The sequence below is a fragment of the Monodon monoceros genome, unplaced genomic scaffold, assembly GCF_005190385.1.
Source record: "Monodon monoceros isolate NGI ecotype Baffin Bay Population unplaced genomic scaffold, NGI_Narwhal_1 Super_Scaffold_21, whole genome shotgun sequence".
Classification (NCBI taxonomy): Eukaryota; Metazoa; Chordata; class Mammalia; order Artiodactyla; family Monodontidae; genus Monodon; species Monodon monoceros.
This window is the reverse complement of record NW_021703778.1, coordinates 148,476,897-148,504,689: the sequence shown is the minus strand read 5'-3', so window position 1 is coordinate 148,504,689 and position 27,793 is coordinate 148,476,897. Positions and strand designations below refer to the sequence as shown.

At 45.5% G+C, this 27,793-nt stretch overlaps 1 protein-coding gene across 3 annotated transcripts; it reads left to right on the top strand.

Annotated features, from left to right (window-relative positions):
* The first annotated feature begins 430 nt into the window (after positions 1-430).
* Positions 431-27,786, top strand: ANGEL1 (angel homolog 1). Of its 3 annotated transcripts, XR_003795752.1 has the most exons (11): positions 431-567; positions 3,385-3,960; positions 4,877-5,103; positions 5,563-5,632; positions 6,235-6,668; positions 8,976-9,102; positions 9,411-9,521; positions 20,781-20,850; positions 21,376-21,539; positions 22,509-25,150; positions 26,188-27,786. XR_003795752.1 is itself a non-coding variant. In XM_029236463.1 (10 exons), exons 1-10 carry the CDS (start codon positions 504-506, stop codon positions 22,667-22,669), a joined length of 2,004 nt encoding a protein of 667 aa, XP_029092296.1. In that variant the 5' UTR covers positions 431-503; the 3' UTR covers positions 22,670-25,579. The 3 variants fall into 3 exon arrangements, 2 of the variants coding, with proteins under 2 accessions (XP_029092296.1, XP_029092297.1); XM_029236463.1 differs by lacking the exon at positions 26,188-27,786 and having other exon boundaries at positions 22,509-25,579; XM_029236464.1 differs by lacking the exons at positions 20,781-20,850; positions 21,376-21,539; positions 22,509-25,150; positions 26,188-27,786 and adding an exon at positions 9,981-11,429.
* The last annotated feature ends 7 nt before the right edge of the window (positions 27,787-27,793 follow it).

The window sequence follows — 27,793 nt, the reverse complement described above, 5'->3', positions numbered from 1 at the left end:
GCTCTCTCCAGTCTGGGCTAAGCCGGTCAAGATCATAGAAGTCAGAGCTGGGTGAGGCCTTAGACAAGGTCCAGCACCTCATTTTACAGATGAGGGAACTGAGGGGCGGAGAGGTTACGTGGTGGACCCAAGGTGGAGCCGTAGTGAGGCGGCAGAAGCGGGAATAAAACTGTGGACTTTAAATAATACTGTGGTGCCTCCAGGAGGGGTTTAATTTCAAATCCCGGCGCTTCTGCCGCAGCTGAGAGCCAGGCCCGGCCCGCTATGCTCCCTTGCCTTGGGAACTGGCTTCCCCGCCCAGCGGGCTCCCGCTTGGCCCTGAGCTCCCAATAAAGTTGTTGTTGAAGCGCAGTGGTACCATGTGAGCCGTCCCGGGGGCGGAGCCGGGGGTGGGGCGAGCCGGGGGCGGGGCCGGGGCCGAACGGAGGGAGACCTGGCGGGCGGCGGCGAGGAAGGGAGGCGGGCACTGGAGCGGGCGCGGGAGCGGGCGCAGGCGGCTGGCCATGATCGCGTCGTGCCTGTGTTACCTGCTGCTGCCGGCCGCGCGCCTTTTCCGCGCCCTCTCAGGTACCGGCCCTGTGTCCTGACGGGCGGGTGCCAGGCCCGGGCCTGCCTCGGCGGGGCCCCGCGGGGCCTGGGGCGGCGTGCGTCGCGGACGGCCTCACGACCACTTTCCCCCGGCAGTGCCAAGGTGTGGGGAGGCGGCCGTCGGCCCCGCCGTGCCTGTCCTGGACTAAATGAGGCCCGGGCCTGGCCGGCGAGCGTCGTGGGCGGGCCCCTCCTCACCCCTGTGACCTGGAGGTGTCGAGCCACAGTTAACGTGAGGCGGCTTGGGGAGGGGCCAGAGCTGCCCTTCTCTGGCCCCGGGGTTGCGGAGAGGTTCCGGTCCCGCTGAGTCACTGCCCTGGGGGTCGGGGAGGGTTGGCCGCTCGGGGCCTAGGCTAATGTCCGAATTCTCTGTGGACAGGGGCCAGTCGGCCCTGGGGGCGGATCTGTGGACTGAAGACATAGACGTACCTGTTTTTCCCCTGGGTCAACTCCACACTCACCTTTCCCAGCCGCCTCTCAGCGGAGTCTGGTTGAAAAAACGGATGCTCAGAATCCAGAGACACATTGAAACTTCGGCTTTGAAGCAATGTCCCGTGCGTTTAGAGATGTAATGGGGTGGAGGCAATGCCCAGCGGGTACTTAGAGAAGAGTTATTGTTTAACTTTGCCATGACCTGCCTGCGCTCCCCACTCCTGGTCTTTGACGTTCCCGAGGCTCTTATGAGACCATCAGTTCCTCTGGGAGATCCCACAGAACCCCCAGACTTTTCTCTGGCATTTTAGGGGGCAGGACAGACCAAGAAGGACTTTTAGAAATAAGATGTCCAACTGTGTGCATTCTGTGCTTTTCCTTTCTGGAACTTTACACAATATGTGTGTGTGTGTGTAATTTCTGTTCCTATATATTTCATATAAAACATTTAATGTATGTATGTGTATGTTTGTATCTGCCACTAGAATGCGGGCTCCAGGAGGGCAGGGCCATGTCTGTTTTGCTCACTGTATCTAGTGCTAGCATACTGCCCAGAATGCAGTAGGCACTCAATTCGGGAATGTCTTGTGTGTACATACTTCTCAGAAATGAGGAACTCCACAGAAGTCATTGTTTTCAGAGAACTAATGCATATTCTTCTAACCATGTTGCTGTCATTTCTGGAGCTCTGCCAGTGTCCATAATGGCAGCCGTAGTGACATATACTAGTCCAGAGGTTTCTAGACCAGTAGTCAGAGTTTTAGGTATGTCAGAGGAAGGGCCGCCTCCCCCCACCCACTTGCACACACCTATTAAAGTAGTCCCGTTTGTATCTGTACATTTGGTTTCTACAGATTTTCTTTTAATAAAAGAATTCTGCTGCTGAAAAACAAACCACCACCACCAACCAAAACCTGCTGAGTTTGAAAACTAATAACCTCACACGTATAAATCAAAGAACTTCTGCCATGCGATACACATAGAGGATGTTTCAAAGGGCAGGGAATTAATAAGTTCCTGAGACTAAGGCCAGCAACCCAGCCCATGGGTTTAGAGCAGGGTTTCCCAGTCTCAGTACTGTTGACGTCTGGGCCTGGGCAGTTCATTGTGGAGGTGTCTCTTGCACTGTAGGATATTCAGCGGTATCTTCATCCTATAACCACTAGATGCCAGTGTAGCATCCCCACAGTTGTGACGACCACTGTCTCCAGACAATGCAGAAATGTTCCCTGAGGGCAAAATCACCCCTGGTTGAAAAACCACGGGTTTGAGGGACGTAAATCCACATAGACCCTAAATAAGATAGTGTCTTTCAACGTTTGAACCATTTTGAAGTTTTTCTTGCCTTTTAAAAAAAAGAGCTGATAAAATAAATCTCTGGTGATTGAGGGTCATCATCCTACATGTCACTTGTCCTATGCTAAAAATAAGTGACTTAGTGTGTGTTGGTGGGGGGAGGTTTTGTTTGCACCAAAATACTGTGCTTGGATTTTGGGGGCTCCAATTTTATAGTTTTTCCCACCTGCTTTTTGCCTGTTGGCTGTCACTGTGGCTGCCGTAGCAGAGAGGTGGCAGCTGTCTCTTGCTGTCAGTTGTTGGCACCTTCTGATTTACAGCCGCTAGAGTACTATGGAATGGGAAAGATGATAATGAAGTCTGTGAAGATTTATGAGTAGAATAAATAGATTTGAGAAGAGGACCCAGGGCCTTTGCTAAGAGAGAGATTGTACAGATTTTGAGACACCCTTTTTGTCTACTTTAGGCCTTTTTCTTTTAGAATGCATTCATAGATTAGTGGATTTATAGAACTAGAAAAGCTCTTGGGGATTATCTAGTTCAAACTTCCCTTGTCCTCATTTTACAGTCAAGAGTGAGTCCATCTCACTAGGGCCATTGTCCGAGGTCACATAGCTTTGTTAATTTCAGTGCTAGGCCATAACCCACAGTTCTGACTCATGGTCAAGTGCTGGTTCCAGTGTAATACGGCTCTTAGAACCAGAGAGTTGATGTTAATAGGAATCTTAACCTCCAGATAAAAGGAGTGTGGTTGTATGTGACCATCTCTGTCCTAGGTTATGTGGGATGGCCATTCTTTCATTCACACACCGAATATTTATCAGATCCCTACCATATGAATTAGTTAATACTTGTAGAGCATTTAGAACAGTGCCTGGCACATAGTAAGCACTCTGATCTGATGGTGATGATGTTCCAGGCACTAAAATAGGCAGGCTCAGTGATGGTACAGTGATGAGCAAGGTGGACATGATTCTTGCTTGTATGAGACTTATTAGAAGTTGGGAGAAGAGCATGGGTTGGGTGATGCTGTCATCTTATAACATGGTATCTTGGCTTTCTTCTTAGATGCTTTCTTCACATGTCGAAAAAATGCCTTCCTGGCGAAGAGCTCGTCCCCCCAGGTAGACGGCGACTTTGCCATGGCCCCTCGGGGCCCCGACCAGGAGGAGTGTGAGGGCCTGCTGCAGCAGTGGCAAGAAGAAGGGTCAAGCCAGGCACTCTCAACTGTGAGCGAGGGTCTGCTTGTAGATAAGGGAGTAGCCGAGAGCAGCCTGGCGCACCTGATGGATAATCCTGGAGAACAGGATGCTGCTTCAGAAGACAAGTGGTCCAGCAGGCAGCTGAGTGACCTGTGGGCAGCAGAGAACCTGGAGGAGCCTTTCCCTGAGGTGCTAGGAGAGGAGCCACTGACAGAGGTCGAGGGCCCAATGTGGGCAGAAGTCCCGGTGCAGACTGGCCCCCAGTATGCAGACTGTGCTGTCCTCCCAGTGGGTGCCCTGGCTGCAGAGCAGTGGGAAGAGGACCCCGCAGTGGTGGCCTGGAGCATAGCACCGGAGCCTGTGCCCCAGGAAGAGGCTCCCATCTGGCCCTTTGAGGGCCTGGGGCAGTTGCAGCCTCCCCCAGTGGAAATCCCATATCATGGTGAGTCTGACAACCGGCTGGGTGAGCCGGGGCAGCAGGTTGTCTCGGATGTGCACACAGTCACTGCTAAAGTTCTCTTGTGTGGAGCTCTGCTGCTGCATTCTGTTTTTCTGAGACTCCTGCAGTGGCAGATCCAGAGGGGCCTTAGAGAGCATTTCATCCAGCCCCGTGGCCTTTCAGATGAAGTGATCACGGCACAGAGAGGTAGCAGGACATGCCTAAAGTCACATAGCTAGGTAGTGGCAGAACTGAAAGCAGACCATAGCTCTGATTCTCTACATTATTGGTTCTCTGGAGGTGACCTGGGGTAGCGGTGGAGAGCTCTCAGGGCTCCACTCTCTGCCTCAACCAGGATAACTCCATTTTTGTCTGTGTTATATATCGGGCTTCCATTAAACTTTGGAGAATGAGTGCTGTGGCTCACATAGGTTTGAAATCCACTCTGCAGCTCCCTGCTCGAGGGCACATGGGAGACACATTATGGTTTCTGGCTCTGTAGGCATTTTCAGGTTTAGAGGTCAGAAAACACCCAAGGCTGAGATTACTCTAGAAATGTCTTTAATCTCAGATGACTATTAAGCACATACATCTGAGTGGTTCCCCAGAGACCCATGGATTTATGAGAAGTGAGAAATTGTTGGCCATATTTAGTGAACTTGTACTAGGTGCCAGGTACTATGCTAGGTACTAGGGTTACAGTGATGAACAGGCCAAGATTATCTTAGGCTTTGTGGAGTTTATTGTCTCGTCTGAGAATGTCCTTAGAGTGTTGTTCAAATCACCACAGAAAGGGATGAATGACAGGGAAAATGAAAAAAGGAACTCGTCACAGTATCATGGAGTCAGGAGTGGAGATGGTGGGCCCTGTGAATAACATGGACTTACCATGGACCTCTTCTTCCCGACACCTTTGCAGAAATCTTGTGGCGAGAATGGGAGGATTTCTCCACTCAGCCAGATGCTCAGGGCCTGGAGGCGGGGGATGGCCCTCAGTTCCAGTTCACTCTGATGTCCTATAACATCCTGGCTCAGGACCTGATGCAGCAGAGCTCAGAGCTCTATCTGCATTGCCATCCAGACATCCTCAGTTGGAACTACCGCTTTGCGAATCTCATGCAGGAATTCCAGCACTGGGATCCCGATGTGAGTGAAGATGGGGAGATGTGCCATCCTGCATTTGCTCTGGACCCTGGCTGTTTCCCAACGCTCTTAGAAAATGAATTGAACCCCACAGTTGTTCATATGATTGGCCTCCTGCCTAGGACTGGTGCTTGCCTGCCTGGTGTAATGAGTTTGGGGCAGATGCTAAGAAGACTGTCCGTGGGTGCACACTTTCTAGCACCTTTGTGCAGGCAGGGAGACGTGAGGGATTCAAGGAGCAGGAAGATCCAGCGCATGTATCTGATCTCAGCTTAACTCTGGGCCTGTTCTTGCTGGTAGTGGCTATCAGGGAAGAGTCAGCACCAGGGGAAGTTTCAGTGTGACCCAGCCTGAGACCCACAGCAGCTTCCCATGTGGCTTCAGTGCCTGCTTCTCGGGTGGGAGTCGTACTCCAGGGCCCTCCATTACTCTGGAGTGATTGGATGCCTTGTCATTTCCCAGATCTTGTGTCTCCAGGAAGTCCAGGAAGACCATTACTGGCAGCAGCTGGAGCCCTCTCTGAGAATGATGGGTAATGCCGCTCCCTGGCACGTTTGCCAGTCTTTCTTCCTACAGCCCTGTCTGCTCTCTCCTGAATGCACTGTATCTTTCTTTCATCTCAGTAAACCCTCAGTCTCATCTGTGAGCTAGCTTCTTTGTGTGGGTGAGGAGAGTCCTGAAGTTTTAAAGCAATTCTGACATATATTTCCATTTAATCCTTGAAGTAACCAACCCTGTGAGGCTGAATATTATTATCCCCATTTTACAGTGCGGAAACTGAGGTTCAGAAAATTTGTGTGACTAGCTCAAGGTCACAAAGCTATCAATATGAAACTCATAGGTTGTGGAGCCTGGACTCCAGCTTGTCTGACCCTAGAGTCCATGCTTTTCCTGTCAGGTTATTGCTTCATACCCTTCTGTCCCTCCTTCCCCTTCTAGCCACTCAGTCATCTGGTTACAACTGTAAGGGAGCCTCTGCAGAACCAAGGAATTGGCAAGGGCAAGGACTCCCCTTATTGAACTGCAGGAGCAATGCATTAGGCACACATGCCTGGGCTACTGCCACTGGGTAGAGGGACCCTAACCCATCTTCAAGGACTCTTACCCATCTCCTTGGTGGGGTGTTCCTTGCAGGCTTTACCTGTTTCTACAAGAGGAGGACCGGGTGTAAGACAGATGGCTGTGCTGTCTGCTACAAGCCCACGCGATTCCGTCTGCTCTGCGCCAGCCCTGTGGAGTACTTTCGGCCTGGCTTGGAGCTCCTCAATCGGGACAATGTGGGCTTAGTGTTGCTGCTGCAGCCACTAGTCCCAGAAGGCCTGGGGCAAGTCTCAGTGGCCCCCTTATGTGTGGCAAATACTCACGTCCTGTACAACCCACGTCGGGGTGATGTCAAGCTAGCCCAGATGGCCATTTTCTTGGCTGAAGTGGACAAGGTGGCCAGGTTGTCAGATGGCAGCCACTGCCCCATCATCTTGTGTGGGGACCTGAATTCTGTCCCTGATTCACCTCTTTACAACTTCATCAGGGATGGAGAACTCCAGTACCATGGGATGCCGGCCTGGAAGGTGAAATGGGAGAGGCCACTGTGGGGTTGGCTTAGGGAGAGATTTTGGTGTTGGCATCTGGTGTTGCTTCTGTGGCAGGGACCTCAGTTACACCTGTTCTGGCTTCCTCTGGCTTTTTCTTGTTCTGTTGATATCTGGTACCCAAGCCTGGAAGTTAGGAGCTCGTGAGTGCCTTTGGTATATTGGAATCCTTTCAGTTTTTATCATTAACTTATGTTTAATTTACAAGTACATAAGTATATATGTAAGTGCATGTAAGTACACAAGTGCATCCCTTTAAGGATTCAGACATTTTAAAATAAGACCAAAGCCCCCTTCATTACCTACATTTCCCACGTCTCCACTTAGAGTCAAGTAATAACTGTTCAAAGTTTGGTGGTGTTCTTCCAGGTCATTTTCTATGCATTTGCAGTAGTATCTAAGCTGTTGTGATGATGTAATTATAATCTACATTTCTTAAGCACTTACTGTGTGCCAGGTGCTATTTTAAGCACTATACATGTATTAACTCATTAATTTTCACAATTTCTATCATTCCTTCCATTTTATAAATGAAAAAGCTAAGGTGTAGAGAAGTTAGGCAATTTGCTTACTCTAGTTTTTGCAGGTAGTGAGTGGTGGAGCCAGGATTTGTAACCAGGTAGTCTGGCCCCAGAGCTCTTGCCCTCCAATACTATGCTGTGATTGCTTCTAACAGCTGGTATATAATGTACTGTGTGTGTTTATAAATGTGATATATTATGTATATTTCATTTTGTAGCTTGTTTTTTTTCACTCAACAATGTACATATGTATCTGTCTCATTCCTTTTTTAACTGCTGAATGTTTATAACCTAGGTATCTTATAGTTTTATTGTAGTTTATTTAGCTCTACTGAGGAGCATTCAGCTTGTGCTGATTTCTTTACATGTCACTTAATCTCCTTGTTCCTCTCTTTTGCCCCTGCTGATCCAATTTGTTGCTTAACTTTTGGCAAGGCACAGGAGAGAAAAGACATAAAATGACTGAATTATTGTTGAGCACTTTGGGCTTTTATTTTAATGAGGTTACTCAAGTGCCAGCGATGTCCTGGTTGCTACATGCGCAGAGAAAGGCATTATCCTGCCAGGAAGCTGCTGTTATCAAGGGGCTCAGGGAATGGGAAGAAGAATTTACTAAGTGCCTACCACGTGACAGCTGCCGTTAAGCATAGTGATTAAGAGCACCATTTTGAAGCCAGATAGTCCTGCGTTCAGATGCCTGCTCTGCCACCTTGGGCAAGTTACTTCACTTCCGTAAGCCCCATTTGCCTCATCATACACTGGGGATATAATGGGACCTCCTTCAGAGGGTTTTCTTTGGTGGATTACGTAAAATAATGCACACAGTGTTTTCCAGTTTCTGCTTCAAAGGAAGCAGTCAGTAATTGGTAGTAGTTATGGTTACCAGGATTCTTAATTGTATGTGGTATTATTATCCCATTCAATAGTAGAGCATGTTGAACCCAAGAGAGTTAACTAACTTGCCCAAAGTCACACAGTTAGTAAATGGCCGTTAAATGAAGGTGTGTTTTACTTCTGATGGCATACTGAAAATGTATGTCCTTGAGGGGTAGAGAGATTGTGTCTGTCACTGCTCTCTCCCCAGCACTTAGCTGGTGTTTTGCACATAGTTGGCATTCAAATATTTGTTGTTGTTAAATGAAATAAAGGGGGTTTTGCTACACACGTTGGAGATATGCAGATGACTGATGTTGCCGAATGTTTCCCCTACTACGTTCTGTCCGTTCCCAGGCTGCTCATTGGCTTTGACCGAGGATGGTGACGTAGATACGGTAAAGTGCTTTGGTGAATTTCCCATTTGGTTTGACCCCGTGGTTTCCCAGTAATAGGCTTAAGATGCTAGACTTTGATCCAGAAGATCCAAAGATCAGGATAAACCTTTTCCCGCTGCAAATTAAAGCCCCTGGAAGTTGACATTCCCTGGGCAGAGTAGTGTAGATGTTTCTGAGCTGAAATTTAGGGACCATATGTTCATATAGTTCTGTTCTCTTTGATTCGCATACCTCACTCTCTTAACCCCTTATTCCTGTCTCATGGATATTTCAGTGTTTCTAGTAAAAAAAATAAAATAATGGTTTTAAATAGCTCCTTATTTTTAACTTTCCCCTAGACTTATGTGTTTTGCTTGTGTTACGTACATAGTATGTGACTATGTGTGTGTGTGTGTGTGTGTGTGTGTGTGTATGTTTGTCTGCATGTCCCAAAACATGGGCTATTTCCTTTTTCCATCTCAGATTCCTTATTCCCATCTGCTCTTTCCTTGTAGGTATCTGGACAGGAAGACTTCTCCCATCAGCTTTATCAGAGGAAGCTGCAGGCCCCACTATGGCCCAGCTCCCTGGGCATCACTGATTGCTGTCAGTATGTCACCTCCTGTCACCCCAAGAGATCAGGTGAGCACATGCCACATTCTTGGTTGGTTGTCCCTCCATGCCCATTTTGGGAGAAAGCTGGCACCTCAGTGACAAGAGAAAGTGTAATTCCCTCAATTCTCTTAGCACGTTCCTTTGTTTTTTTCATTGTCCTCCTCATGGTCACCCAATGAAATGGACAACTTTAAATCACAGCCATTGGAAAATCTCCTTGTCTTCAGAGCCAGACTTCCTCTGTGTCCCTACTTGTAAGCTTCTTGGTATTAAGGAAGTCTCAGCATGTGGCTCCTCTTCCTGTCTTTCACTCTATGGCTTTTCCTGGTTTACAGAGAAACGTAAGTATAGCCGAGACTTCCTGCTACGTTTCCGCTTCTGCAGCATCGCCTGTCAGCGACCTGTAGGACTGGTTCTTATGGAAGGAGTGACAGATACTAAGCCAGGTAATGGGAACTAAGCTTGTTCCCTAACTTGTTCCAACTAAGCTTGGTCCTCTTTCCTCTGCACCTCTGATATTTGTCAGTTATGTGGTTTCTTAGTCTTTTCTAGGTATAATTCTTAGAGATCAGCTTCTGGTAATAAGTATGCTTAGGAGGAAGGTCAGTGGAGTTCACCGGCCATGTGCAATGTGTTCAGAACATGGACCAGGAATCAAGAGACCTGGGTTCTAACTAGCTCTGAGACCTTGAGTAAGCCGCAAGCTTTTTAGTATTAAGTTGCTAACAACTAGCATGTATACAGCATGTTTAAGAGAGAAAATACACTTGATGGGGCTTTGAAAATCATAAGGTGACAGTACTCCTGGATGTAATAACAAGTTACTCCTACTGAGAACTTCCAGATTGTAAGTAGCAGAGTATGCTTGATGTTCTCCCCTTCTTGTCTCTGAAAACACTCCAAAGCAACAAGGAGAATGAAAAAGAGAAATGCAAACTCCATCTTTGAGAAAGCTAGGAGACCTGAAGATATTTGAAATCATGAACCACAGCACGGGTGGAATGGTTGCAAGAAGCACTGGAGGTCATGCAGGGGTGCTGGAGCAGGTATGGAGAGACTGGTCTGTGGGGCCATATGGATCTCCAAAAGAACCAGCAGGGTGCCTTTCTCCAAGGTGAGGAGCATACCCCGAGGCACGAAGTCAAAATCCCTTGTTTCATCAACAAGAATAAGATGCACAGGTTGTGAAAGGATATTGTCTGAACCTCTTTTGGTCCAAAGAGGCAGTAGAGGAAAGACTGATCAAGGAATCAAGCCAAATTTGCACGAAGCAGTCTGTTTAAGTGGTGGGGGGAGGTGTAATACTTAAACTGCATATTTCTTTTGGCTAGGGGGAAGTAAAGATGAACAGGACTCACACACAACCCTGCGTCATAAGGAAAAATGCCTGTTACTTGGAATGCGTACCCAGGTCTTCGCTTGTATAAGCTTTGTACCAATAGCTTGTACATAAAAACCTCAACTAATTCCAAGCTGGGCTGCCCAGAAGGAGCCAGCGTGAGATCTGTACTAAAATACTATAAGAAAAAGAGGTGGAAGAGCAGGAAAAGTAAAAGGCAGATAAAGAATACTTCGAAGATAAAAATTGTTGCCATGGAGCATATGAACGTTATGATTATTTTCCCATGAATAAAAAAATTAAGCAATTGTCTTTATAACATAAGAGTGCAAAAATAAAATAATTGCTTTTATAAAATAAGTTCAAGCACATGGCAAGACATCAGTAGATGAAATGTAAACTGCAGAGCTCAGGAAAAAAGTGGAATAAAAAATTTAAGAATCACATAATACAAAATTAGAAGCAGTCCAAGAGAGAATAGGCACTGCTGAAAACAAGGCAAGAAGCAGAGGCCAGGAAGGATAAAAAGCACTAGAAAGAAAATAACAGTAGTGGAAGTTAAAGAGATTCAACATACACATAGTTCGAGTTCACAAAGAAGAAATCCAGTATAATAGCACAAAGGGAATATTTAAAGGTATGATTCAGGGAAGATTTTCCCAAAATCAAGAGATCTGACTCTCCACATTGAGAAGGATATACCATGTCTCAGTAAAAAATGACATAGGAGAGTCAACAGTAAGACATCTTAGTGAAGTTAACAGAAGTCAAAGATAAAAGAATCGTTTGGGCAGAACCAAAAAAATTGGGCTATTTTTAAAGGTAAAAATAATCAGGTAGGCTTCAGATTTCTAAACATTAACATTCGACTCTGGAACACAGGAGAGCAAGGTTTCAAAGAAAGACGGTATGGTCAAAAATTTTATACTCAACCCAAAGCCTTTCATGAAGAAACTGCTAGACAACCAAGAAACTTAAGAAACTTAAGACAACCAAGCAATGACTGAAAAAACTATAGTAAAAGGACTGGTGGTAAGCAATGAATTCATTTTTTTCTTGAAGGAATTTAACTTGAATTGGCATTTTGCAAAGAGCAGTGAACATTTCAATGGCTTGTTTTTTTTGTTTGTTTGTTCTTTTTAATTGCAAAGCTAGTGTATTATTACAACTGTGGTGATAGCAATAATAATAGTGGTGGCCACCATGCATAGAGCGACTGGCGTGTGCTAGGAACTGGGATAAGTGCTTGGATCAGTTGGGCTCAGGCAGGGAAGCAGTGGCTCAATGTTTTAAGAATACAAAATCCTGGGCTTCCCTGGTGGCACAGTGGTTGAGAGTCCGCCTGCTGATGCAGGGGACATGGGTTCGTGCCCTGGTCTGGGAAGATCTCACATGCTGCGGAGCGGCTGGGCCCGTGAGCCATGGCCGCTGAGCCTGCGCGTCCCGCAACAGGAGAGGCCACAACAGTGACAGGCCCACGTACCGCCAAAAAAAAAAAAAAGAATACAAAATCCTAAAGTTAAACAGTAGTAGGATCCCACATAGGTAATTCCATGTTAAGAATAGGTTATTTTTAAAAAATCAGTACTGTACTTGAAGCATAAAATAAGCATTTCAATTTAATAACAAAATAAGAACCTTTAAAATACACTGACAATCACTTTGTAAGTAGAATCATTATATGGGGGAAAATATCCAGTTCACTAACAGTACCCAATAATAGCAGTATTTTCAAAATTGAGATTAAATTTGGGTAAACACACCCATCCTCCACATACTGTGAACGTACCCTTCCGTTTGTTTAGTATCCCCACCCAGGGCCGAATAGGGTCCTGATGAATCTCTTTTAAGGACTCCAAATCTAAAAACCTACCACCAGTTTTAGACCATGAGTAGAAAGACTTCAGGTGCAGTACAAGGAGATCATAGTGTGTGATCTTTTTTTCTAGAGGATTTGTTTAGATGTGCTAACAAATAATATTTCCAGTCCAATACCAGAGTCATCCACCTCAACTGTAGACATTCAAACTTGCCAAGTTGACTGTGACACTGACTTTAATGGGAAGCATCTGAATTGCCAAAGTAGCTACAGTGCTGGGGAGTGATGGTCTAACTTTCCAACAAGTTGACGTTGCATTGTGCTGGAGTGTTCTACATCACACAAGTTGTATAATAAAAAAAAAATGTGATTCTCACTCTCCCCAACTCCCTTTGTGAAGGAATAATTCATAAGATGGGAATCTAAATTTTAAGTCCCCCTCTTGTAAATATTTTTAATTATTAGTGGTTTATTCTTTCCAGTATGGTTCTTAAAGACACTGAAAGGGGTTACTCTGTTTTCTTTTTTATGAGCACTTGCACATTTCCATTTATCTCCAGAGCTTCAGGTCTTTTAACATGTAAAAATAAACCATGTGCCCAATTAAGTGCATTCTAGGAAAAAACAGTCGCTAATAAATGACTTCCGTAAACTATTATTAACAAACTGACCAGATGGCCACAGAGGAAAGGCTATCTGATCAGTTTTTGAACCAGGAAAGTTCTGAATCCAGCTCCTCCACTGGCGCATCCCTGCACAACTTATTATCCTCTTCCCAAGTACACTTGCAGAAGAACTTACTTGCTTGGCTGCTGCCAGTGCTGAATGGTCCAGGAAGATGTTGCAGCTCGGGTAGAGGCAGTTGTGGCCCATGTGCTCATGTGGCCTGGTGGGACAGGCAGAGGCCTTGAGTCCCATGTAACTGCTGGAGCAGTGCCGTTTGTACATAGTGCTGCATGGGTAGAACCTGGTGTTGAGAGAAGCAGTTTTCTTTCTTTCTTTTTTGTTTTTCTTTTCATGTACTAAAAAAAGACTTGATTTTTTTTTTTTTTTTTTTTGCGGTAAGCGGGCCTCTCACTGTTGTGGCCTCTCCCGTTGCAGAGCACAGGCTCCGGACGTGCAGGCTCAGCGGCCATGGCTCACGGGCCCAGCCGCTCCGCGGCATGTGGGATCTTCCCGGACCGGGGCACGAACCCACGTCCCCTGCATCGGCAGGCGGACTCTCAACCACTGCGCCACCAGGGAAGCCCAAGACTTGATTTTTTTTATCCTCACACTAATATGAAAATTTGCCAAGTGTAAATGTCTAGTTTGGAAATCAGTCCATTGTCTTGCAGGTTCCGGCATTGCTAATGAGAAGTCTGCTGCCATTTTGATTCTTGATCCTTTCTTTGTATATCACCTATTTTGCCTCTCTGAGACTTTCTGGTTCTTATCTCTAATCCCTTGATTTCTGAAATCTCATGATGGTTTACCCTACTCAGGGTGTTGGTTTAATTCATTATTTTGGATACTCCACGGCCCTTTCAAATGGAAACTAATTTATTTCAAGTCACATAATTTTGCTGGTAATATTTCTTCAATAATTTCCTATCTTCTGCTTTCTCTTTTTGGAATTACTGTTAATTGGATATTAGAATCTACCATCTGTGAGATGCTCTCAGCTTGTTCATTCCTTCTAGTGATTTTAAATTTCTGCCATTTTATATATATATATATATATATATTTATTTATTTATTTATTTATTTATTTAGTTTTGGCTGTGTTGGGTCTTTATTTCTGTGCGAGGGCTTTCTCTAGTCGCGGCGAGCGGGGGCCACTCTTCATCACGGTGCGCGGGCCTCTCACTGTCGCGGCTTCTCTTGTTGCGGAGCACAGTCTCCAGACGCGCAGGCTCAGTAGTGTGGCTCAGGGGCCTAGTTGCTCCGTGGCATGTGGGACCTTCCCAGACCAGGGCTCGAACCCGTGTCCCCTGCATTGGCAGGCAGATTCTCAACCACTGTGCCACCAGGGAAGCCCTGCCATTATATTTTTAATTTCCAAATCTCCTTTTAAAAGTTCCTTCTTTTTTTATACCATTTTTTTTTTTAATGAATGCAATATTGCCTTTCTACTACTGAGGATGATAATTTTTAAAATTCCATCTGTTCCTTCCAAGGTTCTTTTAATTAAGAGTTAGTTTCTTCCTACCCCACTGTTTGTTCCCAAAGATTCCATCAGGCGTCCATTCACATTTAGGAATGAGACATGAAAACGTAATGGCTCTGTGTGAGGGATGGTTCTAATTGACTGGTGAGTTCATTGTGCCAGTTTTGATTTTCACCTCCCACCTCTTTTCTGGAGTAATGGTACCTCTGATTCCTGACCTCTTACATGATTCAGAAGCCTAAATTAGCTTGCCTCTTGCTGAAGAGAAAACCATTTTCAATATCCTGCTGGTCACTGTGATTTTTCTGATTCAAAATGAAGATATTAGTGTTAGGAACATTTATGTTCCAAATAACATCACATCAGTCATCACAAAGTGAAACTGCAGTATTTAACAGGAATAATAGTCAGAACATAACTAATGGTTGAAGGTTTTAATTCATCTTTCTCAGTTCACAATAGTTCAAGTAGATAAAAAATAACTGAGAATATAGAAGACTTAAATAACATGTTGTATGGTAAATCTGATGGATACATATCAAACTCTGAGCACTGAAAGCAGAGCAAAGACATCTTTTAAAATATCCACAGGAAATTCCTGAGAATTGGCCATATATTAGACTACCACAAAAAAAATCAGTAAATTTCAAACAGTAGAAATAGAATAGCCAACTTTCTGTGATCACACATGCATTAAAAATAGAAGTTAAAAGAATGCTATCATCTGGACGTTTAAAAAATTTCAAACAACTTTTGGGTCAAAGATGAAATTTAAACAAACTGCAGAGTGTGTAGAAAATAACAATAATGAAAATACCATATATATGTGGTATATAGCTAAAATAGCGTTCAGTGGAAAATTCATAGAATTATATAGAATATCTTGAATCAGAGAATTATATTGATAAGAAAAGGTTAAAGTAAGTAAATTAAGTATCCCCCAAGTTAGAAAAGAGAACAAGCTGAAAGAAAGCAGAAGATGAAAATGAAAATAATTTAGAGAACAGAAAAACAGTAGGACTAATAAGCTCTAAAAATCGGTTTTTTGGGTGAAAAACAGCTGTCAGATTAGCTAACCTATTTAAGGGGGCTGGGGAGGAGCAAGTAAAAGTATTCAGATGCAGAAGATAAGAGGATTATAAGGGGGTTCTTTTCTCAACTGAGTGCAAAAGAAATTGAAAACTTAGATGGCCTATGTTAATTTTAGAAAATGTAATTTACTAAAACTGATTGTGAAAGAGAGACATAACATAAATAGATTACCACAGGGTGAAAAAATAGTGAAAGTTCTCAGAGATACAGTCCCACAAAAACACCATGTTCATGTTGATAGAACATCATCAAACCTTTAAAGAACTTGTAATTCCATTACTGTTTAAATTGTTAAAGAGCACAGCAGAAGGGGGCCAAGTTGTTTTTACAAAAGAAGTATTTGAAACCAACACCTGACAACAGTTACACAGGAAAAGAAAATTACAGACCTTAATATTCTCCACTTATGAATATTGATGCAAAAAATGTACATAGAAGATCAGGAAACAGAATCTAACATCACATTTCAAGAGCAATATACTATGCCCAAATAGAGTTTATCAGAAATATGAAGGTAGTTCAGTATTGGGAAATCTATTAATGTATTTATCATGCTAATAAATATATGAAATCTATTAAAAAATAGAAATGCATGTCATCCTGTAGATGTCAGAGACATTTGTTAAAATTCAACATCTATTCCAGATTCTTTTAAAAAGAACCTTCTTAAGGAAAAAATAGATAATTCCTTATACCCTTAAAATACATTTATCTTGGTCAGTCAGCGCCTTGGTGCACCATGGAGGAAGGGGCGTGGAGCCGCCAGATGCCTGAAAAAGAAAAAAAACAAAAGCATTCATCTCAATCCAAAAATGAGCATCTTGCTTAAAGAAGACAATCTAGTAGCATTCCTGTCAAAGTTGGGAACAAGATAGGGATGACTACTGTCATTCAACTGTGAGAGACACCAGCCACAGAATTAGAAATAGAACATAGAAATATAGACAAGAAAATAGAAGTAAACAATGGAAAGGAGGGGGTAAACTATTACTTGCTGTTAATATGGTTATATAACTGGTTATCCAAGAGAATCACCTAACAACTATTATTAGCATTAATTCTGGAAAGTATCTGGGCAGAATATTAATATACAGAAATCAGTAGTATTCATATAATAAAATAATGATATATTTGTTATAAGATGTAATTTTAAGAAGACCCTATTTATAATAGCAACAAAAAGAAAACAATTTAACAGGGAAAATGTAGGAATATTTCATTTCATATAAATTAACAAATTTATTGGCATGAAGTTGTCCGTAACATTCTCTTACCTTTTTTTAAAAATAACTTTATTGAGGTGGAATTCACATACCATAAAATTCACCCATTTAAAGTGTACAAATCAGTGGCTTTTAGTATATTCAGAGTTGTGGAACCATCATCACAATATAATTTTACAACATTTTCATCACCCCCAAAAGGAATCCCATATTCATTAGCAGTTATTTTCCCTTTACCCCTCCCCTTGTAAAAAATCAGCAGTGGTCGTATGGGTTTCTGGACTCTCAGTTCTATTCCATTCATCTATATGCCTAGCCTTATGCCGGTACCACTCTGCCTTGATTATTTTAGCTTTGTATAAGTTTGAAATAGAGAAGTGTAAATCTTGTAACTTCATTGTTGTTTTTCAAGATTATTTTGGCTATTCTGGGTCTCTTATACATTTCTATGTGGATTTTAGGATCACCACGTCAATTTGTGCAAAAAAGTTAGTTGGGATTTTGGTAGGGATTTACAGATCTGTAGATCAGTTTGGGAAGTGTCGCCATTTTAACAGTATTACCTTACGATCAGTGAACATGGAAGTTTTCCCATTTATTTAGATCTTTAATTTCTTTCCATGTTTTATAGCTTTCAGTGTGTCTTATACTTCTTTTGTAAAATTTATTTGTAACTACTTAAAATTCCTTTTGTTACTTTTATAAATGGAAATATTTTCTGAATTTCATTTTTGGATTGTTCATTCCTAGTGTATAGAGATGCAATTTTTGTATATCAGTCTTGTATCTTGCAATCTTTCAAACTCAATTTTTTTTAATGAATAAATTTATTTATTTATTTATTTTTGGCTGTGTTGGGTCTCCACTGCTGCACGTGGGCTTTCTCTAGTGGCGATGAGCAGGGATTACTCTTTGTTGTGGTGCACAGGCTTCTCATTGCGGTGGCTTCTCTTGTTGTGGAGCAGGGGCTCTAGGCACACGGGCTTCAGTAGTTGTGGCTCGTGGGCTCAGTACTTGTGGCACGTGGGCTCAGTAGTTGTGGCACGTGGGCTCCATAGTTGCAGCTCTCGGGCTGTAGAGCGCAGGCTCAGTAGTTGTGGCACATGGGCTTAGTTGCTTCGCAGCATGTGGGATCTTCCCCGACCAGGGCTCGAACCTGTGTCCCCTGCATTGGCAGGCAGATTCTTAACCACTGCACCACCAGGGAAGTCCCTCAAACTCATTTATTAGTTCTAATAGTTTTTTAGTGCATTTCTTAGGATTTTCTATATATAAGATCATGTCACCTTGCAAATAGAAATAGTATTACTCTTTTCCATTCCAATTTGGATGCATTTTATTTGGTCCATAATTGTCCTGGCTAGAACTCTCATTACAGTGTTGAGTGGTGACAGCGAATATTCTTGTCTTATTCCTGATCTTAGGGGTAAAGTTTTCAGTCTTTCAGCATTGAGTATGATGTTAGCCATGAGGTTTTTTTGTTTGCTTTTTATTTGTTTGTGTTTTGTGGATTCCCTTCACCAGATTGAGGAAGTTTTCTTTTATTCCTAGTTTTTTAAGTGTTGTGGGTTTGTTTTTTGGTCATAAAGGAGTGGATTTTGTCAGATATTTTTTCTGTGACTATTCAGATAATCATGTGGTTTTTGTTCTTCAGTATTCTGTTAATATGATGTATTATATTAATTGATTTTCAGATGTTATACCAACCTTACATTTTTAGGATAAATCGTATTTGGTCATAGTATATAGTCATTTTTCTATTTTGCTGGATTTAGTTTGCCAGTATATTGTTCTGAGACTCGTTTTCCAACATGGGGGAGGAGGAGTTTCCCCCAACGCCAACAAATAATTCAACTCAATTCTGACACTGTCTCCCCAGCGATAGCATCAGATTCCACAGGTTAAGGGCTCAGTTCTACAAGACCCACCCCTCCAACACTTCAGGCGCCTGTCAAAAGACCAGGTTGTTCCCTGTGCTTCTTCTGACCGACTGGCTATAAATCAGAGGTTCCCACTATCCCCTCCTTCCTTGGGTTAGATTAATTTGCTAGAGTGGTTCACAGAACTTAGAGAAACATTTGACTTGCTAGATCATTGGTTTATTATAAAAGGATATAACTCAGGAACAGCTGTACAGAAGAGATGCATAGGGCAGGTATGTAGGAAGGGATGTGGAGCTTCCATGCCCTCTCTGGGTGCACCATTCTCCCTCGAATCTCCATAAGTTCACCAACGTGGAAGCTTTCCAAACCCTGTCCTTTTGGGGTTTTATGAAGGCTTCATTACATGGGCGTGATTTATTAAATCCTTAGTCATTGGTGATTGATTCCACCTCCAACCTCTCTCCGCTCCCTAGAGGTCATAGGGTGGGACTGAAAGTTCCTCTAATCACATGGTTGGTTCCATTGGCAACCAGCCCCCAACCTTAGCTATTTTCCAAAACTGCCTCATGAACATAACAAAAGGCACCTTGCTCACTCTCAACACTCAGGAAATTCTAAGGGTTTGGGGAGCTTTGAACCAGCAACTGTGGACTAAGACTGTATATGAAGACTGACTATATATGAGAAATGTATATTTGGTCATCTGAATGACCAAATATACATTTCTTATAAATCACAGAACTGTAATTGTTGAGGCATTTTGCATCTACATTCATAGGCGATATTAGTCTGTAGTTTTCATTCTTTGTGACGTTTTTGTCTAGTTTTGATATCAGAATAATACCTCATAGCATGAGTTGGGAAGTGTCCCCTCTTTTATATTTTGGAAGTATTTGTGAAGGATTCATATTACTTTTTTAATGTTTAGCAGAATTCACTAGTAAAGCTATCTGAGCCTGGGCTTTTCTTTGTGAGAATTTTTAAATTGCTAATTCAGTCTCTTTGTTATAGAACTATTCAGATTTTCTTCTTTTTCTTGAGTCAGTTTGTGTAGTTTTTGTCTTTTTAGGAATTTGTCCATTTTACCTAAGTCATCTAATTTGTTGGTATACAATTGTTTATTGTATCCCTATAATTTTTTTATTTCTTAAGGTTGGTTGTGATGGCCCCCTCTTTCATTCCTGGTTTTAGTAATTTGAGTTTTCTCTTTTTTTCTTGGTCAGTCTAGCTAAGGGTTTGTCAATTTTGTTGATCCTTGTTATCCTTTTTCTTAGTTTGGGTTGTTATAACAAAACACTACAGCCTGAGTAGTTTATAAACAACAGAAATTTATTTCTCACAGTTCTGGAGGCTGGAAGTTCAAGGTCAGGGTGCCAGCATGGTCCAGTTTCGGTGAGAACCCTCCTCTGGGTTGCTGATTGCCAACTTACTGTTGCATCCATACATGGCAGAAAGGACAGCTCTCTGGGATCCCTTTTATAAGGGCATTAATCCTGTTCATGAGGGCTTCACCCTCAAGGCCAAATTACCTCCTAAAGGCCCCACCTCCTAATGCCATCACACTGGGGGTTAAGATTTCAACATATTTTGGGGAGAGACAAACATTCAGTTCATAATACCTATTAATGTCAGTAAGATCTGTAATAATATTCCCTCTTTCTCTCCTGATATTGGTAATGTGTGTCTTTTTTCTTTGTGTATGGGTGTGTACATATATAGGTGTGTATAAGTACGGACATGTATGTGTGCATACATACACAGATACATATATGCACACAATGGATGGTGGGTGATAGAAAATCTCTGGAGGAATACACCAGGAATTTGTTAACATTTGTTGCCTCTGGAGAGAGGAATTGAGTGGCAAGGTCCCAGAGTGGGAGGGAGCCTTTTCACTGATATTTTTCTCTACATTTTGATTTTTGTACCATGTGACTGTATTACCTAAAGAATGAATATAAATTTTTTAAGAAGTTGCTGAGCCAGGGAAGAGATGTCTGTGTTAGAGACCTCTGTCTGTCTGCTTCCTGAGGTTCTTGACTTTGGTCCATTGTTTTCTTCCTCTCCTCACCTTTTCTCTTTCCCTTTTCCCTTCTGGAACAATCCAGTCAAGGATCTGAGTGGGATTTCAGGGTGCAAGGTTCTAACCCTGCTTCACTGTCTGTGACTGATAAAACCCTTTCTCTCCGGTCTTCTACAGAGCGACCTGCTGGCTGGGCTGAGCCTGTCGTTGAGGAAGACATATCTGAGCCTGAGCCTGACTTCCCCAGGTAATCTTCTTCCAGTTCCCTTCTGCTTGCATTCCAGCCCCATCGAGGTGTATTAGAGAGATTCCTGTTGGCTTTCCTGGGGCTGATTTGGGTGAACACATTTTGCTGAGCTCTCTCTTCCCCTTGTGTGTGCTAAGTTTATGGAGGAACATACTGGTGTGCAGAGGCCAGAGGTGACCCACATAGGTTCTTGCAGATGAAAAGCCCCTGCCCTTTTCCTTTGGGAGTAAGGCCTCACAGAAGAGCTGGCTGACCCATGGACAAGGGTACATTACATATACTTCACCAGGTAGCAAGAGGAGAGTGGGGGGTGAGAAATGCCAGCAGTACTGTATATAAATGTGTCTGTTTCTAGGCTAATTTTAGCTAAGACTCTCAGCCTCTTAATTAGCATGGGAAGGCATTTGCTGAGGTTGAGTTATTTGGGATCATCCCTTAAAAAACTTGATAAAACCCACAGAGAAGTGACCTTGGGAAAAGTTCAGTAATGTTTGTTGACTGACATCTTCCCTTCCATCCCCGAAGGACTGTAGGCACCATCCAGCACTGCCTCCACCTGACCTCGGTATATACTCATTTCCTGCCCCAGCATGGCCGCCCAGAGGTCACCACAATGCCCTTGGGTCTTGGAATGACAGTAGATTACATCTTCTTCTCAGCTGAGTCCTGCGAGAATGGGAACAGAACTGGTAAGCTTGGTGGATCCTGGATTCCTAGAAGCCACCCCCAAGAGTCCCTGGGAACTGATGGTAGGTCAGGCCTTTGATCACATGGCTTGGGCTGCTGGGACCTGACCAGCAAAGGAGCAGATCTCATACCTCCCTGACACTGCCCATCCTCATCATACTTCCCCTAGGCCATTCGCCGCCTTCTCTTCTCATCCTTTAGCGTTAGAGAGATGTGGGCAGAACAAGCTGTCCCTCCGTTTTTTTGTTTTTTTTTTTTTTTTGCGGTACGCGGGCCTCTCACTGTTGTGGCCTCTCCCGTTGCGGAGCACAGGCTCCAGACGCGCAGGCTCAGCGGCCATGGCTCACGGGCCCAGCCGCTCTGCGGCATGTGGGATCTTCCCGGACCGGAGCACGAACCCGTGTCCCCTGCGTTGGCAGGCGGACTCTCAACCACTGCGCCACCAGGGAAGCCCCGTCCCTCCATTTTAAAGATGAAAATAGAGCACCAGGAGGTGCTCTATTGGATTTGTTCAGTGGCAGCTGGCTAGTAAGGGACTTGGTTAGGTTAGAAACCCTACTTCCTGTTTTCTCACCCCTCACAATAGTCACACTATAGCAGTCTATCAGCTCCATGCCTGTTTTGTTTAAAGCATGTCTTTTAAAATGTTTGGATTTTCTGTTGAGAAATCTAATTTTACATAGCAAATCTGGACTTCGGCTTCTCTCGGAAAATCGGAAGATCTTGTAATGCTGGGCTTGGACGTGCACTCTAGTTTGCCGCAGTCCCACCGAAGCCGCCCGGCTTCTTTCATTGACATATCATGGCATATCTGAGAAAATGAGGCCTCCGCCAGAGGCGGCAGGAGGTGAGGGAGGATAGGGCCGCCGAGGAGACGCAGCCTCCTAAGGTGTGGCTCCCACGGGGCCCCCCCCACCCCGTGCAGTTTGGCTGTGGCTGCCTTACCCACCGGCCTCCGCTTTGTGCTCCAGATCGCAGGCTTTGTCACGATGGAACTCTCAAGCTCCTGGGCCGGCTCTCCCTCCTCTCTGAAGAGATCCTCTGGGCTGCCAATGGCTTACCCAACCCCTTCTGCTCTTCAGACCACCTCTGCCTACTGGCCAGCTTCGAGATGGAAGTCACCGCCCTATGACGGTCTCCCAGGGGAAGAGAGCTTCTCTTCCAGAAGAGCCACCTGGATCAGAGACTGTGGAAATATCCCATGCTTCTGGAAACTTAGCTCCAAGAAACTTACGTCCCCTCCCCTCCCCTCCTTGTTCCCTTTCTCCCATGGCTAGATTTCCTCCAGGCCTGTCCACATTCTCTGCCTGTGGTCCCTGCCCCGCCCCAGCCTCTTCCTAAACCTGTGCCACATACTGGGTGGCCCTGGGAGAGGCGGAAGGGGGGGGTTCCCCCTTCCTTCCATGTATCCAGCGCTCCCCCTTGATTTTTAATTACCAGGGTTGTGGGAGCTATTGATCTCATTGCTTATTTGTATTCAGGCCGTTTCTTGGTGGGGTGCCTTCTGACCTGACCTTCTCCCTGCCTGAGACCCCTGGGCCCAGCCCTCTTGCCAGACACACACGCGTGAGATGTGTGTTGTGTGTACATCCTCTCGGGGTGGGACTGCTCTGCGTAGTCATGCCTGTCTCTGACTAGCCCACTTTCCACATTGGGGCTGTCAGCCTAGGGGCAGGTGGAGGGCATGACCGGGTAGCTGTGTGCTGCCAGGCACACGGGCGCCTGGCTGCCAGCGGCAGGAGCGTGGGCCCGTCTCTCCTTTTATCGTCTGTGTTTCGTTAGGTGTCCATCCTGCCAACCAGGGCATCCTCATTGTCCGGGCTCTGGTAACAAGTGGGCCCCACGAGCTGGAGCAGCGGATTCAGGGATGCCCTTGACCCAGAGCTCCCCACAGGCCTGGCATGCTTCCTCCAGGGCTCATCCCTTTCCCCAGGCTGCCCTGTGGGAGGCCAAAGTTTGAACCCTTGTGTGGGGTCAGTGGGCCGGGGTAGTGGACTGAGGTGCCAAACTCTTTAAGCATGAGGAGGAAGAACTGTCAGGGAGCTCCTATCTCACTGGAGGACTGCGGCGAGGGTGGGAGTCCCAGCGGGGAGAGAGCCGGCAGGTTCTGCAGCTGCCTCAGCTGGGACACAAGGCCTCAGGGACTTGTTCCCTCCCCTCTGCACAGCTAAGCTGCAGCTCTCTGGTCCTCTCCTCCCACTGCTTTTTACTCTTTGCTGCCTCCCCCATCCCCTTCCATTTTTCCCCTAGAAAAGCCTGGTATTTAGCTCAGGCCAGACCTTCTCAGCAGAAAGGTGGCCCTGGGCAAAACTGGAGGTGGCGGTGCCCCACCTCCGGCAAGGCCTCGGTGGCTCATGGCCTCTGCTTTCCCTCTCCTGGTGCAGGAGCACCCTGGGGCCTTGCCCACATGAGTCACCTGCATGCCTGAATTCTGCATCGCTGGATGTAGCTGCTGGCCCTGCAGACTTGACTTGCTGTTGGCCCACTTGGCCTCCAGAATGGGACTGGAGGATATAGCTGAGAGGCTGGAGTTCGGGACAGTTAGCTAGAGGTTAATGTTTTCTCCTTTTTTTTTTTGAGAGCCGAAGACCCAGCTTGAATAATTCTGCTGCTGCGTTCATGGTTATAAGCTTTCCATGCCTGGGTTCTGGGGAATTTATCTATTCATGTATATTTTTAAACATTGTTTCCTGGGTACTGGGCATGTGCCTGTCTGAGCCCCAGGCCTATCTGTCCACACTCCACCATCCACTCTGTTTGTCTCTCCCTGGGCATCTCCTGAGATGGTCTCAAGACAGTGCCCTATTGGTTTGTAGGACTAGGGCCCATCACTGTTTTTTTCTGCCAGGAAACGTAGTTTAAAAATGGCTAAAGATGGCAGAGGGCAGGAGCTTGATAGATGATCTTTTCCTTGTTATTTTCTGTTTTGGAAATGAAAGGGGGTTTTAAATGGTCATTTGAACTCTTTTCCAAATAAAGGTTTACCTTTCCCCCCTACTGTTGGTTATTTTATGAGGATCCTGAAAGGCATGGGGGAGGGAAGGCCTGGGGAATGAGGTGGGCAGAGAAGAGACTGATCCTGGGGTGGGGCCTCAAACCTGAGATCTAGACCAGAGAAAAGGGTTATCATCTCCCTCTGGTAACTGAGCAGATGCTCACTACTCTGAGGCCTGGGAGGAACGGCTTGAGCGCAGCCTCCTGCCCAGACTTTCGTGGGGTGCAGCTCTCTTCTCCATCCTCGCCAAGCTAGAGGAGAATACTGCTTTCAGCTGCTCTCATTCTTATTCCATCTGCTGCCCCTGTACCTCCCGTACCTCTGCCTAGTCCAAGCAGAGGAGGATCTGTGGCGAAAGCAGGATGAGAAGTGTTTTCCTGGTCAAAGCTATGGCGGCTGCGTGAGGCATGATGCATGTGGCAGATGCCTCTTGCCGCGCTTCTACTTTTCATCATCTCTTCTGTGTTCAGGAGCCAGGGCTGAGCTGTGAGCCACCTGTTGCTGGCAAGGTTTCTCATCTTTCCTGGGCCTCACTCTGCTGGGACTTCGTCTTCCTCCGGCCTTCCTGTGCAGCAGGTCCACCAGCCCCTGTGCCCGTGGGAGGAAGCCCTGAGACAGGTGTGGTTTTCTGCCTTACCTGAACAGAATCCCAGACCCCACACCTCTGAATCAGTACCTGAGAATCTGGGTTATTTAAAGCTACCTGGGTACCAGTTGAACCACCTGGGCTGGGATTTAGCCAGGGATTAGGAACACCACTTGTCATCTTGGCCTGGTCACTTGGTGATTGTGGGTAACTTAACCCCTCCCTATGTTGCACATATCTTGGTGAAAGAGAAATTAAAAGTAATATTCTTTTCCATGTGTGAGGAATTTTCAGATCTGAAATTACGTTATTTGAAGGGATGCTAAAAATCCCAGAGTATTACTGGTAATTACAATAATTGGTAATTACTGGTTACAATAGGAATTGAGGGTGGGTAGTTCTCCCTAGTCAGCCTGGACAATTGGCCCTGGGGGCTTGGAATTATTTTATAGCTCCTAAGCTTTGAGGTATGTTCCCAGAGACCCCTTTCCTGGCCTGGAGGGCTTCCCCCTGGTTGAGGTGAGTCATGGAGCATCTGCACGGCACTTTGATTCAGTTTCCAGAGTGCTTCCACTTCCATGACCAGTAGTTCAGGTGTGCATATCTTACCTTTATATCCAAGGAAACAGAGATCCCAAAGAGGTAAACTGAGAATCTCCTTTATTTCTTGCCACCCAACTCCTCAGAACACAGCCTTTCCTGGGAGTAGAAGAGACAGGTTGTCTTCTAAGGCAGATACATGGGGCTGGGGCTGGGAGAAGGGAAATGACCAACCAGTCCTCTGCTGGCTTGTTTTTAAACCCTGGTTTTTCTCCCCAGTTCTTGCCCTGGTGTAGCTGCTGGACTAGAGGATTGTTTTCTGATTGGCTACATAAGGCAAAGCATGGCTTCCCGTCTTCTGGGAGCAGCAGGGGCCCACCTCCTCTAGTTTCCACCCGGGGAGAGAGAGCAAAACAAAACTATCCCAGGCAAGGGCCAGCCAGCCAGATGAGAACCTGGTAGGGTGATCTCTCCCAGGTTAGGAGAACGTGACCTTAATTGGGAACTCTGTCTTCTGCCCCATCCCTAGTCAGTTCCTGTGCCCATAAGGCCAGAGGCCTCACACAGCTGCGGAGAGAAGAGTGGAGTCTCCACACTTGGAGGTTTTGTCTTTCCCGTGACCAGGTCCTTTCTGGCTGGGGGTTGGAGGGAGTGCACATTCCCATGTGGGCTGCTCAGAGCGCTGTCCCTCAGCCCACCTGAGGTGGCCCATCTCCAACCACCTGCCAGGCCTCAGCGGGCCCCTCACCCCCTTGGCGAACACTATAAGGGTTACCAGGCAGCCTGCATGTGGCCCAGTCGGCTTGGTCTTTGGTATGACCAGCACTTCCTGTCACCACTGCCCTCCACAGTCGTGGTCAAGATGTCAGATCCTGGCAGATATGGGTGCAGAGCTTCAATCTCTTCACGTCCAGGGCTCTGAGAAGTGCCACCTGCGTTTAAAGGTCCGACCCACTTTAGTCATGTGCCTAAACTAGGCAGGCACATGCTGTGAGCTTGAAAGAAAGGGAGCAGAAGGAAATACGGTAATCCCCCCAGCAAGTTGGGTTCTGGTCCTCTTGGGAGTCCACAATTGGCACTTACCTCTGCGTCAGTTCTAAGAAAGTGGCCAGGCAGTGTCCATGGTGAGCCTGGTTGACTCATACAGACTCACCGCACTTAACCCAGCCCTCCTTTCACGAGAGCACTCCAGGGGCCTACTGTGTATGGGCCCATCTCATTGCAGTCCACCCACAAGGCCCTTTACTTGGTACTTTAGCTGGACTTGAATGTGTAAATTTCAAGACTGCCTTTGTGTGAAGGTGTATAATCCAAGTTATTCATAAACTCTGGTTTATTGAAAGGCTCTTTTTCGTTATCGTTTAAGCTGGATTTAAATGAACCTGTAATTAACATAACTGCCTCTTTTTAATGGCGTACAGTCTAAGATGTTCATGGATTCCACCGGACCACCCCTCCTCTTCCCAGTGGCCATGCCTCACCACCATGCTACCAAAAGTGAGGGACTCTTGCTGTGCTAAACAACACTTCTAGTGTTGTTTGGGATAAGGATTGGCTGGGATAAGAAGTAGGAAATATACTCCCTCCTCTTATAAGTCTAGGTTTTACTCCCAAGCTGAATGAAAGGAGACCAGAGAAACAGGGAGGAAGGGTTAAAGGTGAAAAATGCTGTGGGGTCTAAAAGATATTTCTGTGCAGGTCTGGTTGTAATTGTTTGGACTTGCCTTAAAGCATTGGGAAGAGGTCCAGAGCTGGAGGGACAGTGTAGAGGAAGAAGGGTGGAACCAGCGGTGTTTTCCAAAGCTGTGGCTTTAACCACCATAGATTCTGCACTGGCAACTGTGATAAGAAGGGACTGCAGATCCCTGTTGCTATGGTTTCCTGAAATAGCCTCATCTCCCAGGAGAACACCCAGCCTTCCTCTTCTGTTCCTGATGGACTGCTGGGGACTAGGACAGGAAGAGCAGGGCTCTGGAATGCATCCTGCGCCTCTGGGGGCTGAACTGGCTGTGTGAGGGAGAATGCATTCGTTTACAGCCAGCAGGAAAGATCTCCCAGATTAGGATTAGCAAGAGCGGAGTGGCTTCAGCAGGCTGAGGGTGACAGTCTGGGACCCCAGAAGTTTTATCATGACT

Coding starts and splice junctions, on each gene's coding strand:
- ANGEL1 (XM_029236463.1), top strand. CDS start 504: ATGATCGCGTCGTGCCTGTGTTACCTGCTGCTGCCGGCCGCGCGCCTT. Junction 568..3,384: donor CCTTTTCCGCGCCCTCTCAG/GTACCGGCCCTG, acceptor CTTTCTTCTTAG/ATGCTTTCTTCACATGTCGA. Junction 9,522..20,780: donor AGTGACAGATACTAAGCCAG/GTAATGGGAACT, acceptor GGTCTTCTACAG/AGCGACCTGCTGGCTGGGCT.